The sequence below is a fragment of the Rhamphochromis sp. 'chilingali' genome (genome assembly GCF_963969265.1).
Source record: "Rhamphochromis sp. 'chilingali' genome assembly, chromosome: 5".
Classification (NCBI taxonomy): Eukaryota; Metazoa; Chordata; class Actinopteri; order Cichliformes; family Cichlidae; genus Rhamphochromis; species Rhamphochromis sp. 'chilingali'.
This window is the reverse complement of record NC_137932.1, coordinates 16662015-16679414: the sequence shown is the minus strand read 5'-3', so window position 1 is coordinate 16679414 and position 17400 is coordinate 16662015. Positions and strand designations below refer to the sequence as shown.

The 17400-nt window shown below is 38.9% G+C and overlaps 1 protein-coding gene across 4 annotated transcripts in view; it reads right to left on the bottom strand.

Moving 5' to 3' along the window:
• lama2 (laminin, alpha 2) overlaps positions 1-17400 on the bottom strand; it is a 228061-nt gene that overhangs the window by 48379 nt on the left and 162282 nt on the right. For 3 of the 4 annotated variants that reach the window (XM_080883708.1, XM_080883709.1, XM_080883711.1), the window contains 6 exons: positions 16869-16993; positions 16611-16697; positions 15920-16113; positions 12881-13023; positions 11280-11378; positions 8591-8702 (listed from right to left, as the gene is read on the bottom strand). In XM_080883708.1, coding sequence (XP_080739834.1) covers positions 8591-8702; positions 11280-11378; positions 12881-13023; positions 15920-16113; positions 16611-16697; positions 16869-16993 — 760 coding nt within the window. The remainder of the gene's footprint in view (positions 1-8590; positions 8703-11279; positions 11379-12880; positions 13024-15919; positions 16114-16610; positions 16698-16868; positions 16994-17400) is intronic. The other variant, XM_080883710.1, reaches the window with a different exon arrangement.

Genomic DNA, 17400 nt, shown 5'->3' with positions numbered 1-17400 from the left:
GGATGTTTTTATTTTAGTCACCTTAACAGTTCTGCTTAGCTTCGCTAACAAACCTTTCAGCAACCAAGAGCAGAAAAACTTCAAAACAAGCTTTGAAACACACCACTGACACGTAATCATCTTATGAAATCAGTTTATACACTGGCCAGCAATTCCTGTAATGACATATTCACTTTATATTTTAGCTCAGTTTTATTTTTTACTCTCTCCTGGGAAAATAATCTGGGTATTTTCAGTTGTTAGATGATCAAATTTAGTTTAAAAACAACATTAACACACCAGAGCTTGGTGCATGAAAGGGAGAGTCTAATCTATTTATCAGAGCTAAAGATTTCTCTGTCACTTCTTTGTGCGTTTGTCACCATGATCAGCTTCTTTGACAATTTTCAGTAGTTAGTCTGTTATATACAAGACAAACAGCCAAGAGGGTCAATCTCCTTTTAGTGTATAGGCAATATACAGCCCAACTGTGTAAGCAAAATAACTCCATAAAGATGGTTAAAAACATGAAAAAAATGTCCTATTTAGTAGGGCTGTTATAACGATATATATCGGATGACGATATAAAAACGTCTATCGTTTCATTTTACGCTATCGTTTGTTTCGTGGTGTCACAAAATAAACTGTTTACGGCAATATTTTTTCATCGTTTTGATGGTCACTGTAGTGGCTATATTCATTTCTTAAAGTTCTCTCTTTCTCTTATATTTTATATAACCACACTACGGACGGACAAGCGCCTGTTTTTATGCGTTGTGGTTAGCAACAACGACGGTAACAGCATCGCGTTTCCGCTTGTTTATGTTCCACATAAACCTTTCACAATAAAGCTCAAGATTAGTGATGTGCGATACCACTGATTTCCTTTCTGATCCGATACCAAGTAACATTCAGGGTGGTATCGACAATACTGATACTTTGTACAAAAACGTATTTTATTTATTGTATCTCAAATTATAGCATCATAATGATTACAGGACATCAGATTACTTGTTCTTATCACTTAATAATGCAGAGTTCATCATATAGAAATTAAAAAAAACTGAAGTTGTGCGCTATTTGAACACCTTGCCTGCCTGCAGCACTAAAGGACTCTGTGAGAGACGTCTGTCTCGCCCTAGCAGCACCTGTCCCTCTCCTCCTCTTCAGTCTCAACATACGCTCGTCATATTCTGTGATATGATTTACTCTGAGGTGTTTGACAAGGTTAGTGATGTTGCCACAACCATACATGCCAACCCTCCCGATTTTTCCGGGAGAATACCGAATTTCAGTGCCCCTCCCGAAAATCTCCCGGAGCCACCATTCTCCCGAATTTCTCCCGATTTTCCACCCGGACAACAAAATTGAAAAACCATATCGCAGAATTCATAGCGCGGCCCAGCCAATTCCAGTTTCCAACAATGGCGACAGCTACTTGGTTTTAATATTACTCTTATTTCTCTTTCTTGGTCCCAAAAAAACTTTTAACATATTTTCAGGTGAGAATGTAGCTGTGTAAACTTCAAATATCGTCTTCAAACCCCCGCGGTCTTTCGCTACTCGGGTTAAACATGATATATAAGTCACTTTGATAACTTAAAAATGTTATTGTTTGGCTTTTTCAGTGTTTTATTTGCTCGTGAGTAAATCGGTTTGGCTGAGATTAAAGTTATTAGATTCGATTAATTTAAATTTAACTTTATTATTCCCTCGGGAGGGTTCCTCTGGGGTTTTCATACAGCTGAATAAACGTCAAAAAGAAAATGATTAAATAGAAGTGTGAGACGGTCGAGTGTTTACGCCAGCGCCCGGTTATATTTTAGATAGCAAGGAGCAGACGGCAGAGTTTCACTCCACCGAGGGAACTCATGACGTACTACCCGGCTTTCTTTAGACCACGAAGGCCGGGTCCTCAGGTGGAAGCGGCCTCTGAATTTGGACACCCCCGCTGTTTCCGGGTCGGCCAAACATTTAACGTATTTTATCCGATAAATAAACACTGTAAAATGTATTCCCCCCCAACAGCCCTAGTATGGCCACAACACCTCACTCTTGGAGCACTTTTTTGCCACATGTATCGCAAACCACGTCTCAGCTGTTTGTGGAGGTAAAATAAGTCCTCACATGACTCCAATTAGGCTCAGCCATTGTTGTGCGTGTGCACGCCAAGGGGCGCGAGACATTTATACAGCCGTATTTCGCACATGACTATGAAAGGCGGAAGAGGAAGTAGTTCCTTTGAATGTAGACAATCCGAATGATATTACTAAAATATCGATATTTTAATGTGAGAATCGATTCTAGACCATAAATGATTGGTATCGGAGGAATCGATATTTCAGGATCGATCCGCACATCACTACTCAAGATCCTGTTGAGACTTTTCAAAATAAACGTAATCACGTGAAAGAGCAGGTTATTTGCAGATGAGAAGTAAAAAAAGAGCGGCCGGGTGCTAAAAAATAAACCTTAGACTCAAACGTTAGGACAGGCTTTTCCCCGCAGCACGCCGTGTAATAAATACTCACAAAGAAAACGGCAGCCGTTACAACTTATGTCTAAAAATGTGTAGTTTCATGCATCGGTTAAAACACTCGACTCCAGCTACATGACGCGCAGCTGGAAACACTTCCTGCAAGTCGAGCTTCCCGAGATTCACAGAATTTACAGAAAATGTTGCATTTTTGTGATTTATATCGTTATTGGGACGATAGAATTCTTATATCGGGATATGAGATTTGGGTCATATCGCACAGCCCTACTATTTAGTGCAAAGAAGTAAAACTACATTCTGAAAATGTTCACACCACGCAAACTGTTAATTTACAAAACGGATAGTGGACACTCTAACATTCAGCAAATGATTCAGCACAAATTTCATGGCAATCCATTAGCTGCTGAGAAATTTCAGCCATCACTAAAGTAGTGGACAGAAACTGCACAAAATACTAAATTCATCATCCACAGATTGAATTTTCTAAACCTGTATGACTTTAATCTAATGATGGAAACACTGTGTTTTCAAGTATTATCTTGCCTGTTCAGTCCACAGCATTATTATAAGGTAGAATTATCAGAGGGACAACTCAGACTGAGCAGTTTGGAGATAATGTTAGAGAGGCATGGCTGAGATGGTTTGGACATGTGCAGAGGAGGGATAGTGGATGTATTGGACAAAGGTTGCTGAATGCTGTGCTGCCAGGCCAGAGGAAAAGAGGACGACCACATAGGAGTGAAGGAGGACATGCAGAGGACTGGTGTGACAGAAGTGGATGCTAGGGACAGTTTGAGAAGTGCACACAGAAATCCTCTTCATATATACAGAGATGTACCACAGCCAAACAGATGAACACGCCAAACCTGATGGACATTCTGTCTTTGGCAAAGTCTGACAGTAAGACACAAATGCACACGCTAAAGCTCTATTCAAAGCAAAGGAGTTTATGTCTGCCCCTCTTTAATTAAATTACAGCTAGTGAAATCTCAAACTAATCAATAATTAAAATACAGTAAAAAAAAGAGACTCTATGGCTATTCAAACTGCTGCAACCCTAATGAGAAGTGTGTCTGTGTATTTGCTTATGCGAAACGAAAACAGAAGAGGGAAAAACTGAATGTGTGTTTGTGTGGTTTGTGTGTCTGCTGTAATGCTGCAATCCTTTCTCATTTGAAATGTAAACACAATATGATTAAAGTAAGTTCAAAGTTAAACGGAGTATGTGAGTGTTTGGAAGGTGTTTGTGTACGGGTGGGCCTGAGTGTATGTGTGCGCAGTTGTGGCAATGCAGCATTTCCGCTCATTTAAAATGTAAACATGCCGTGATTAGAGCCAAGACAGAAGTAAAGCCATCATGCTAATGAACAGCTGTACTGCATGTGTGTATGTGTGCGCATGTTGCATTTGTGTGTGCGTATGTCTATGAGTTTGTAAGTGTGTGTCACAGCCATATAATTACATAGTAGGATTTAAAAGCCAATTAAACACTTAAAACGTGGATGGAATCATATTATGCTATCTAGTAAACACAGGCACGCACACAGAGAAAAGTGTGTACAGTATTATTATGTGTGTGCATGTGTGTGGCTGTGCATGCGCAGCTGTATGAATGTGTGTGTACATTGGCATCAGTGTTTGTGTATCTGGTGTGTGTGTGTGTGTGTGTGTGTGTGTGTGTGTGTGTGTGTGTGTGTGTGTGTGCATGCGCACGCGTTTGTGATAGCCACTAATTAAGTCTCTAATTGCTGCTCTCAATCATCCAGTGAGCTGCGACACAGTCTCTCTTTTCCTCTCTCAGAAACAAACACGTGCGCGCACACAACCATAATCACACAATGATTAGGCAGAGGGCCAGAGAGCTGGGAGCAACAACAAGAAGAGGACAGTTTCATCACAGCCAGCCAGAATGGGTTGGTTTAGTAACTTTCTTTTCATCACACAAGCCATAAAATTTTCATAGTGGAAATCAAAATATTTCATTATTTGACTACACAGTTTTAGAAAGAGCACACTTGTTTGTTGTTCCCACCTAATATCAGCAAAGGGGAGGAAGAGCCACTTATAAATAGATTTATTTGTGCTAAGCCTAAGTAGAATTCAATTAGAGTTGCTCAGGATAAAGTGACTAAAACTAGAGCCACACACGCACATATATAACTATTTTATATAACCATTTTCACCAACAAGAATATTATTTTTTTTTTAAAGCTTTGACTGTCTAACTGAAGCAGTTATTGAAAGGGAAAACACAGAGAACAACACATTAGACAACAGGGAGCGACTGTGGAAACAGGTGACAAACCAAGCTGCACTCAAGATCCACTTATTCGCTCGCTATGGAGCTTTTATCAGCAGATAAAGTTTAGGTGGTTACCATGGAGCTGCAGTGTTTTTAGTTTTTCTGTTAAAGGGTTGTGTCTTTTGTCCATACTAAAACACCTTTTTCCAGCCAGCATGAATACAAGTAATAAAAAAAAAAAAACTCAGAATAGGGGAAAAAAAACACTTTTGTGACAGCAAAGTTTATCTAAAAATGAGAGTTCAAAAACAAGTGAGTGGAGACTGTTTGAAATCGGCAGCTTTTTCTAATGCCAAAGATGCAGTGGGTTAAAAAAATATCTTGGTGATGGCACACTGCATTGAATTGTGTCACTGATGTTTACTTTGTTAAATGTGAAAAAAGGGGAGTAGCTTTTCTTTCTTCACAGTTCATCCTACACTGGACCTGAGTCCACCCGCTGTCGGCAACAACCTGTTTAACCTAGTGCCCACATAGCCAGTTCACTGCTGGCTGGTCCTTGTAAACAGAGGCTTTACAAATAGGCTGATTTTCCCACAGCCAGAGCCATGTGCCAGGGATAACCACATCAGGGATATAATCTCAGTGACATACACAACCAAGAGTACAAACGATTGTTCGAAACTGTTCATTTAGGATAGTTCAAAGTCTTTATAGGGATAACTTGCACATAAACTAACTTCATTATTCGAAACTTTGTCCATTTTATTTAGATTCCACCACTGCAACACACTACCAGAGAAAAAGTGTAGTAGTCCACTTTAAGGCTAATATTGAAACAACAGGGACTAAATGTGGTGTCAGCTGTAATAGTAGGTAAAGAAGAGCATGAAGGGTTCTAGTACAACCAAAGTGTCGAGCAAAAAAGCACTTTTGGCTAAACAAAAGCTCAAAAGCTACACGTTCAATTCTCGTCCACTCCCACACGGAAGACTGCTAATGGCTTGGAATCCCTAAACAAAGCAGTGAAACCTCTTTTATACTTGAGTTATCATCTGTTGTGTTTATTTTGTGTTGAGTCAAAGAAGAAAACTAATCACAAGCTGGTCACGAAGCCACTGTTGACAGAGCTGAAGGAGGAGATGCAGCAGCTGCACCAGCAAAAAAAAAAAAAAAAAAAAGGAGACTGGAGCTGAATTGAGTGACCTGCTAGTTACATATGCAGAGTATATATTTGTGTGTGAGTGTGTGTGGGCGCATGTGTGCGTAAGACAGAGCCAAAGAAAGAAGCAATCTGCCTGAAGTCGTCACTGCTGGAGGAAACCATCTGGAAAAAACTGCAAAGTCCCGAGAGACTCTTTTACACCAGCATCCCGCTTTTGGACAGTACTTATCCCTAAATCTGTGGCTACATGGATAATATATGATTCGTGGTTAAACAAAGACACCACATGAAGAACTCAAACAAACAAACAAATAATAGTGAAGAAATACCTTTAAGTTGTGAAAATATTTTGGTTCAAATTAATTGAAAATTAATTTAAAGGTGCTGTAAGCCAATATTATTCTATTAACAGTGAATCAAAGCAGCAGGGTTGTTTGAATTCTTAAACCTACAAAGATTTCCTTCTGAGCTACAAGCTTGTTGTTCTAATTTTCTGAAATGCAACGTTACCGTTCTGATTCACCGCTCTCTTTCCTCTTATCAAGACACAGCAAAAATTCTTTATTGTTTTATTATTTATTGTTTTTTCCTTTAAACGCCACTCTGCAGTACATACTTAGCACCACAGCAACGAGCTGGTGAACAGGAGCTGAACATTTACCATGAAAAAATATATTTTAAAAAAGGCCAATGTGGAAAAAAATCTTTAAAAAAAAAATTTGAAGCATGAATCTGTGTATGCATGAGCAATGCTGCTCAAGCTACCATTTGTGATTGAACAAGTACAGTACTTTTTCCTCCAAGCTTCTACCATGACCTGGATGACTGAGAACCCACAATAAGTACAGTATTGTGCAAAGATGTTGATCCGTTCTTCTCGGGAGGAAGAGTAACTTCTTAAAGTGTTCCTGATCAACAGTTTTCCAGGCTTTCTAAAGGTCTTACAAAATGTCTATTTGGATATTGGCTGCTTTTCACTTATTTTCAGTCCTTTTCTTGTAGCAGACAATTTTCAGAAGAATGTTTTTTTCTTCCTTTCTTGTATGTTAAGGCCATAAACACTGAACTATGAATCACTCAAGTGTAAAAAACAACTAGTTTGAAATTGTATCGTTAGGCAATGCTTGGCAGTCCGAGATATGCCAAGCAAACAAGAGATAATCCAAAGAAGAAGTGGCAGACTACAGCAGATTAACAGCATGTAAGAGATTCATCTGGCCCCTCAGTTTATCCATGTACTGTTCAATAAAGCCTCATCAGAAACCATCTCAGTGGAAGAAGCAATTTTTAAGTAAGAGGTGTGCATTATTGCACAAGAAGCAGACATTGCAACAAGGCATTGTCAAAATGTATAAAGAGATGTATACATGGAGTCAAGAAGCAGGTACAACAGTGAGTGCCTACAGCCATCTATAAAACATAGTGGAGGATCTATCATTGTTTGGGGCTACATTTCAAACAGTGGTGTTGGGTAACTTGTCAAAACTGGGTATTATGAACAATTGTGAACACAGAACAATGCCATCAGATTTTGATCCATCGGGCAATTCCATTTGGAAAAAGCGTCTGATTTAAAACTGCTTCGTTTTTCAGCATAACCATGATCCCAAGCACACTGCTAGGGCAATAAATGACCCCGGACCTCAGCATTTTTTAAACAAAGAAGAGCTTTGAATGTCCTTCAAGAAGCCTGGAGAACTATTCCTGAGGACTAAAAGCAATTCTAACCTGGCTAAGAGAGTTCAGGCTGTGCTGAAGAATAAAGGTGCTCATACCAAATATCGATTTTGTAGTGCATTAAGCTTGTTAGAATGGTACAAACTGTTTTTACCTTGTACAGTTTATTTCACTATAATTATGTGGTCACATTTCAATAAATAACTGCACATATTTCCCATTTTCCTAGTAAAAGAAAGGCTGGCTCAAGATTTTTGTGTAGCACTGTAGTTCATGTGCACATGAGCTAGATTGTGCTTTAGAAGCCTCTTTTGCCACATGATGCTACTCTTCAAGGTAATGGAAGAGTTGCTTGCCAACTACCTACAAAACGAACAAAGCCAACTGAGTTGTTGCACCCAATTATCTTGGTAGGTGCTCTCTTTATCACCGTGGTTAGCGATGCTGCAGCCTGCTGGATCTGTCTTTATTGGTCAGGCAACACTTTACTCCGGCAGCTGGCACAGAGCACTGGCAGCTGGCCCATCAGCGACTGTGTTTGAGCTACGTTTTCCATTAGTGATCTTACAAGGGGGTACTAAGATGTTTTGTTTGTCTCACTTTGAAAATGTCACACTTTCAAAGAATAATGATCGAATAGAACGAATACAAGCTGTTTACTCCGAGTAAATGCTGAAATGAGTCTTGGTTGTAACGACACTGCTCTTATCACAGTAATTATTTTATGTGCAATTCAACTTCAGTGTCATTCTGAAGATGCTGCATCTTTATTTAAATGGAGTTTTTAATGTGTTCTGTCATGATAATTATTCATTTCATTACGTTTTCATACTCTTCTGTCCCACTCTCCCGAAATGTAATAACCCAAATTTCCCATTGGGATCTGTTACATGTAATATTCTCTAATTTAATGAAATGTGCTCTAATGACAGATGAAACTAGGGAGACAATAGACAGATAAATCCTGAAATCCCAGTTGGCAGGATATAGAGGAAGCTAATAGGGGAGAGGTGCTTCTCATTTCTGCTACCTTTAGCTCCGAGCAGTGTGTCCCTGATGAACTGCTCCAGGTCCTCGGCTCGTTTATGAATCCTGTCAGCATCATCCTCAACCTGCTCTCCATCAGCAGACACCTTAGTGGCCTGTACACAAAGACATATACGTTATAAAATAATGAACAACTGCTGAATAAGTGAACGTATCGACTTCTATGGATCTTCAACGTAAAGGGCGATGAAAGCAATACATAAGCACTATTGATAATACTGTGCAAACAAATATAAGGATAAATGAATTACTGACATGAAATGAAAACAAAATATCAGACATTAACATGTTCACAAAGGACCAGGAAAACAAGAGACGGATGAATTTTTGACAGACATGAAAACAGTTCCATATACACTCAATGTACATGTACACGCACACACTGACAAAAAGAAAGTGTAGGTAATTACTGTTGTGATTTGACAAGACCATGCTATATCATTTTAGGTGGTTTGTGTGAGAGTATGTGTGTATGTGCGATGGGGTGTGGGGTGTGGGGGATAGTATTGCTGTCAACAAATGTCAAGGCCTCAGCCCCTAAAAGGCTGCAGCTTGACAGCACGAATGTGAGTGTTATTTTTCTCCATTTGGTATTTTTAGGTCCCCTCCACTCAAAAAGTGTTTTTTTCCTTCTGTGTTGGTAAACTACTCTTACAGATAACTTTGACTCTCAAAATGGTAAAAAATGAGCGCGTATTAGACAAAGAGTTTGTAGAATACTTCATTATTTATGTGGTATATAAAACTTTAGAGTGTTAACTTTTCATCTTAATTACTTTTATGCATGGACTGATTCTCAAACAGGTAGCGCAGCCCTGAACTTTTATTCTGTGGCATCACAGAATAATAGATGGAATAAACTAGACTCGATTTATATATCACTCTATGGGCTTTCACACACATTCAAAGAGCACTTTAATCTGTGCGCTTAAGACCTGTATCTACCCCGCATTCACACCAAGTTTAGAATCACCAATTAATCTATCTTTGGAAAGTGGGAGGAAGCTGGAGTACCTGAAGAAAACCTACGCAGGCTCAGGGAGAACATGAGTAGGTGTCAGGTGTCCTCCGTCCTGCAAAACCCTCAACTAAACCAAACTGTCTGAAACAGACTGTTTCCAGCTGTATATTCCATGTGAGATATGAAAACTTTGGAACTCTCTGGAGTTCATGTGTGACAACCACTTTATTTTATTAATATCCAACCACTTAGCTACTCATCCGCGCCCAGCTGAGCGATATAGCTGGCCAAAAGAAGCAACACAGAGCTCCAGAGGGTGGGAAAGCTATTCATGACATCAGGTTTGCTTTGAAAAACAAACCATCAAAGTGAAACTGCCATGATAAAGTCCTTAAAATGCCCTTTAAGACATTTTTGACCAACTGGTACAAGTTATTCTGCACTTCATCTTCATTATTTTTGCATAGTATACACAACTAAAAAGAAACATGCATGTAAAAATATAGGATTTAAAAGTTGTGTAAAAATCTGCTTTAAAAATTAGTAAAATGCTCAAAATATGCTTCTCTGACCCTCAATAATACTGGTATATGTTAGCATTTAAAATCTAGATTATCTCAACAAAGAATGGAACAAAAGGCAATCGACATTGTGGAGAAGGGAAATTATTTTACTGCTATTGTTAAATAATTGTCATCAGTACCATTGCATTAATAATATAATCTGGAGTTTATATTGCATTCAGATGTTTAAACAGTGTGTGTCTTTCAGAGAGACTAAGTTGCAGGCTGACAGGAAGTTGCAGGTTTGCAGAGTGTGCCTTTTGCAGAACTGAAACCGAAAGCAGAGTCTAAGTGTAGGTTATTTTGAGGAGCATTTGAGGACGAGACACAGACAGTTAAGAGGTGACACAAAGAGCATGTGAGGTCAACACATACACACATATTAGTTAGACTTATTTAGAGGAGAGATCAGTTATGTCTAGACAAGAAAGAGGAACAATTCACTTTGAGACAAGAACGGAAAGTACCAAGCCATGAAAATAGAAGATGATTTTCTGGGTGAAAAGTCATGATGATGTTGATCTGATCTATGTATAAAATGTACCGGTGACGCATGAAGGGGCGTCAGTAAACAAACCCTGATGCTATAAAATATCTGTTCATGCTTTGATTAAGTCGAGGACTACTGGCTGTCTGCGTACAGAGTGTCTTCCCACGCGTGTATTCATTAAAATCATTGTTTGACCAAAGACCTTCTGGACCAAGGCTGGTTTGTACTCTCCTTCCTCAATTTTGAACCTTAACATTACCTTAACAACATCCAAAGAAGAGCTTTGAATCTCATTCAAGAAGCCTGGAGAACTATTTCTGAAAGAAAGTTCAAGAAAGCTTGCGTAAGAGAAGACTTTTAGAATTGTACAAACTCGATTTTTACCTTACATCCTTTATCTGTATTTATGATTGCATGTTTCAGTGGATAGCAGCACTTAATTCCCAGTGTCTCAGTACTATATATCTATATTTTGACATCCCAGACAGCAAAAACTGTTACACACAATGCTTTAAACTATGATCTCAGTGCCTGTCACAATGTGTATTTGCTCTCCGGCTGCACACAAAGAAAGAGTGAAACAAGGATAAAGACAGGACGAAGGCAGACAACGATGGAGACAAAATTTGAGTCAAAAGAAAAACTCAAAGGTTTTTACCCTGCTGTGTAGCTGGTCCATCTCTGTAACCAGCGATCCCAGGTTGGAGTCAGCCAGTTGCAGTAATCTCTCTGGAGCTTTCTGAGGCGACAACATGTGCTGCCAGAGAGAAACAGAGAGATGAAGGAATTATGGAGAGAAATGTCTGACACATTTTGGCCCTGGGCTAGGCTTTTGAACTGTCTGGCTTTGTGCCGTAGAGCTAAAAAGAAAAGAATAAACAAGTGCGTGCAAAAGGCAAGGAAGACATAAATAATTCAATTGTAAACACATCTGATAAACATATTTAAATTGTCTCAAAGTGCAGTGTGTATTAGCAATATAAATGTGGCAACTTTATGGAATTGTAATTAAGCGCTTGGAAAATTTTGAAAAACTCACTAAGGAGTGTTAATGCAGGATAATCCTTTACCTACAGAACATCTTAAGTGAGCTAAAGTGAGTGTCTCAATGTACGACCATATATTTGATTACACAGCACATTAAAATGCTTTCTACTTGGTTTATTTTTTACAATAAACCAAGTAGTAGTTATAGTACATATTTTCTTTTGTAAAACCTTTGAAGCACAAAACATTTCCATTCAGTCATCTAGCCATCTTTGCATCCTTCTATACTGCTTGTCCAACTTAGTAGGCTATTTATGCCGCCTATTAGTTTAAAAAGTGTAAAAAAGTGGGGTACGCCCTGGACATGTCACCAGTCTATCACAGGGCTGAAACACAAAAGTACATATTTCCCTGTGGTGTGTGTAGGACTCACTGTGACTTGATAATTGTACCAGTGGTCTTTAGACCTCAGGGGGAAGTAATGAGCCCACTAGAGACTGACACATCATAGTGAGGCCAAAAAAAAAGTTCCACTAGAAAAAGAAGGCAGCATTTGAATGGTTCACAAACAGAAGCAGTCGAAGTATCATAACATGTCATGCACATGTTAATCAGTAGATTCATTAGATAAGTTTACCATGTTGTAGTAGTGTTAGAATGCACAATGAGTATCAGTATGCCCTACATAGAGCATTCAAGTAACGCCTCATAAAAAGTAGTATGCAACCAATGGTCACAACCATTGGTAACATTAGATACCAGCATCTGCTGTTCTAATAAAAATTGTAAAAGAGTAAAAAGAGAAATGCATCATAACAAAAGGAATAACAGGCTAAGGAGGACAGCGAAGCAAAGTAAGTTACAATAATCAAGTCGGGCGGAATTTAAAGGGAGTATTAAAAGTCTCAAATTACTGGGTGTAAGACAAGGCACCGATTAAAATGTTCCTTAGATGAAAGAAACAAGATTTGGATCTTAGAGCCTCACAAAACAAAACAAAACAAAAAACGATGCAAAGGTTCTCAGTAGAATATTTGATATTGTTGGCAGGGGGGCTGGTGTAATGACCGACCTCACTGGAGAAAATTCCATGTCCTAACACAAGAATCTCAGTTTTTCCAGAATTCAAATGGAGGAAATTTGAAGGCATCGAATTGAGGGACGCCACATATAGGTGGTCAAAGTAAGTCAAAGTAATGAAACCACTTGTAGTTATGACATGGGTTAAATAAAAGTAAATTCCAACTACTCTCACACATTTTTTTTTCTTACCTTGAGCTCCTCTGTCATGTTCTCAAATCGGTACAACACCTTATAAGGTGGTGGAAGGGGTGTCGTCAAAGTGACCTCATTGATGATGCTTAACAGGCGGTCCATATCGCTGATCAACAAACCAGAGCACTCATCATCGCAGGCTGGAGAAACAAGTAAAGACACACAGTCAGATGTAAGGCAGTGAGTCATGAGGGCGACTAAAACCACAAATAGTCATTATGGGTTTGTGTCTGTGTGTGAGCTGACATGTTAACTTTTCGAGAAAGTTTGAGTTTTGAGTGCATTTTTACAACTGAATGTGTGTTTATATGGGCGAGCTCAGAAACACATCAATAAGGGACTGTGGTGACTGCTTGTGTTTTTCTGTTTAAGTGGCTCTGGCATCAGAAAGACAGGGCTGGTGATGCATGAAATTCAGCGCGCAGGGGCAAAAGTGCCTACTACAAGTACACACTGCAGGCTAAAAACACACAAACAGACACCCACACACACACACACAAATATGCACGGCGCACACCAGGGAATTCACTAAGACACACACACATTCTCCTATATCGCGTGTGTATGAATTTCTTTGCCTTCTGCAGCCTGAGGCTGATTTATTACACAAATTAAAATTTCTGACAAGGGAAATCAAAGAAAAATTAAATAAAATAAAAACAGTTTCTACTCTATCAATCTCTGACAAAACAGCAAAACACAAATAAATCCATGCGTTCATGCAGTTTAATGCATACACACAAACCCACACATATATGCGCACACAGTGTACTGTATGCAGACTACATTGTGTATGTGGGAGTAAATAGCTGCTTGTCAAATCAAAGCTATTCAAGAAGCTCACTGATGAAGGATTGCATTCACTAACTTCAGCACTGAGGGAAAACATTTTGTACTACAGAGATGGAGCTTGTAAGCAGTATGTTGAAGTCTGCTGATAGTGGATTTTAATAATGACACACAATATTATCGTACATGTGTGAGTCACTATACAACGGCAGTTGTTTTATCATTGCAAACATTTCCAGTGTGCCATTGAAATGATATATGTATTTACACCAAGCAAGTGTAATATTATTGTGTAAATGTTTTCTATTGAAGTGTGATAATAAAATAGTAAACTTCTATTGATATAGTAAATTATATGAGATTATAAGAGTTGTAAGGGTTACAAATGTAATGCAGTTTATGTAGTAGGTAGGTTTTGTAGGTGTCAAAACACCACTGAATTTAAAGGTGTGGCACTAAGCAAGTTCACAGAAACAACAGCGCAAATGTCCCCACCTGTGTCTTTAAAAAAACAAAAACTTTATATACACAGACAGAAGAAAAAAGATGGAGATTGAAGTTTGATTATAACATGAAAGTTATACTAATCACCAAATTTATGGCCAAAATAAGCAATTTTCTAATGACTTTACAGTCAAGTATTTTTAAGTTTGAAAAGTATTATTTCAGGGTGGGACTAAAACCAAAATGAATCTGTATATCCCTCAGTTTCCCTCATGTGATGTCTGGATCCATAAAAACAGGACAGTGATGGTCAAAATGTTCCACCCACCAACGGTTTCCATCTTCTGAATACTCAGTGATCAATATATTGTGTTCCCAATTATTTTGCATCAGACTGATAAGTCCAAAGTCAGTTTGTCTAAATTAAAGTTACAACACTTAAAATATTTGTCAATTTTTGACAATGGGAAAATTAATTGAATTATTTCATTTAATAGGGAAGCCCATTGCAGTCACATTGTAATTCAGTTTAATCTAATTTAGAAATAAGCTATATCCTGTCTTATTACATAGCTATAATGCTATCCACCTGTTAAGATCAAGCACTAGCGATTCTGTTGGTCAGGCTTTGAACGTCATGTAGTGATATGGATCTTGGTTTTAAAGTTTATATAAAATGCCCAGCAAGTTTCTTTTCCATTATTAAGCAGATATAGTCTTTAGTTATAACTGTACACCATGATACTGTATAGTTTATTCTCAATTTTCTTCCTGAATTTCTTCTTCTTTGGGTGCGTTTACTAATGTACCCATTACAAAATCTATTGACATTAAGGGGCAATTCTTAGCAAACAGCATTATACAACAAATTTAGGAGCTGCATGCATGTCACTACTTCTGACTCCAAAAGTGCTCAGTGGCATTGGACAGAATGGGAGAAAGGCCAGATAACAGAAGGAATGCAGAGTGCAATCACTCTTCAACAAGTGAACAGCAGTGTGATCACTCCATTCTCTGTAAACCATCAGGACTTGGGATTATAGCCTGGACGTAGAGTTGAGCGGTTTGGTGTCAGGAAGCATTGCGGCACACGCACTGCCAATTTATGAACACACGCTTTGTGTCTGAACACAAAGACCTGAGCAAGCAATTTCCTCACTGACCTGACAGCAGCAATTTCACATCAGCCTCTGTCTTACTACCCTTTCTTCTGTGCTCTCACTTGCACACATAGACTTCCTTCTAGACATGCTAATGGCACCAAATTGGCCCTGCCATTATGGTCATATTAAGTTTAAATTAGCTCCAAATGACATTGAAATTATTTTCTAAATGACTTGAATCTGACTTCTGCCACAATCTCCTGTCTCCCATGGCAACTGGAGAAAGGAGCTCTGACTGTTCATTTGCATTTCATTGCCAAAATAAAGTAAAAATCACAACATCAGGTGACAATGAAGGGAGGTGAGCCACCAGAGGGAAGGGAACAGAAGAACAGAGAAGAAAGAGACAGAGAGCATGTCTGTGGGGTTCATGAAGCATGACACCCCATGCTGTTACGCTGGGTTACTTCCACCACTGGTGGTAACTTTCACTGCAGATTAATCTTTATAATAAAATCTCTCAACTTCCATTTAAAGGTAAGTGCATAAAAAATTTCAGCCACATTATTTCTTCATTTTTTCATGTTTTACACTAGACCACTCTGAAAAAAAAAACACAGTAAAAGATGAAGGGAAAAAAATGAAAACAAAATGAAGAAAACAAAAGAATGAGTAACCAAAAGCTGTGCGTTAGTCTTACAGATGATCCCAGATGGTCCACACACATGCCTATCCATGCACTGGTCACACGTCATCCCAGATGCCCCAACCCTGCAACGGCATTGGCCCGTGACAGGGTCACATGGTCCGGGCAACGCACCCCACAAGGAACACTTACACTCCTCACAGTGGCCACCTGGTATCCTTGGATTACCATGGTAACCAGTGGCACACCTAAACAGGGGGGATCACATAGAGAGAGAGAGTATTCAAATCTAACCAAATTTTAACATATGTTAACCCCACACTGTAAAGAGATATCACAAATTATTTCACCAGCAAAATACTCACAGTGGGATCCCAAGGTCTGAGATGTTTTCATGTAAACCTCAAGTGCATGTCATTACAGCAGAATTTAGGCATAACACATACGAGGATATTCTAAATATTCAAATCAGTGCAAACAACTGGCAATGCATTTCCAGGTTTGGCTGGTATGAAGTTGAAGTTTGGCTCTTTGGGGATGGGCATGGGGCAACTGCCACTACCACTTCTTTCCATATAATGTCTCTCTTAAAACTATCACGGGTCGACTAAGACTTTTGGATTCCACTTTACATCAACTCGTATTCCCTGTATTGGTCTTTGCATTTAAATATCCATGCAGTCCACATTAAAAGCCGATGATTTCCAAACTTCTATGCTTGTTCATTTCTTTGTATGTGTCTGACCTCTCACAGTGTTTGCCCTCATATCCTTCAGGACAGGCGGTGCAGCGGTAGTCATCAAACCCCTCTGCTACACAGGTGGGACTGAAACTGGATATGAAAAGAGATTTTTCACAGACATTACAAAAGAAATGTTAAAACATTTGGAGCATACAGTCTATTTATATTACAGAGGAGAGAGGACAGAAAAGATAAAATGTGCATAAAATGACAGATTAATATTGTTTAAAGTTTGTAGTGATAGGTTGCAAGAAATTTTACTTATTCTGTGGGTTGGTAAGGGGGCAGGCGCAGGGTTTGCAGTCATCAGGAGAACCTCGGACCACGCCGTAGAATCCCGGTGCACAGCGTTCGCACCGATCACCCTCTGTGTTGTCTTGACAGTTCTACCAACACAAATGTGCACACATAAAAATAATGCTATGCATGTATGCGAAGGCACTCTATTTACCTTTAGTCATTCTCCAACTCCCCCATGACTCTAACCTACTCCAATATGTAGGTGCAAAAATATCCATCACCCACCACCCAGAAATTCCTGGTGTGTGCTGGGATGGGAAATAAATACAGAATGTCATACTGAGCATAATGAAGGCAACTTTAAGATGGTGACACACACACACACACACACACACACACACACACACACACACACACACACACACACACACACACAAAGAAGAAAACTCATGTTGCCTCTCCAGAAAGCTTTTCATCTCTAAAATCAACAGATTTTCTAATTAAATTAACAAAAATTAACCTACACTCCCATTTGGACATTATTTTTGGAAAT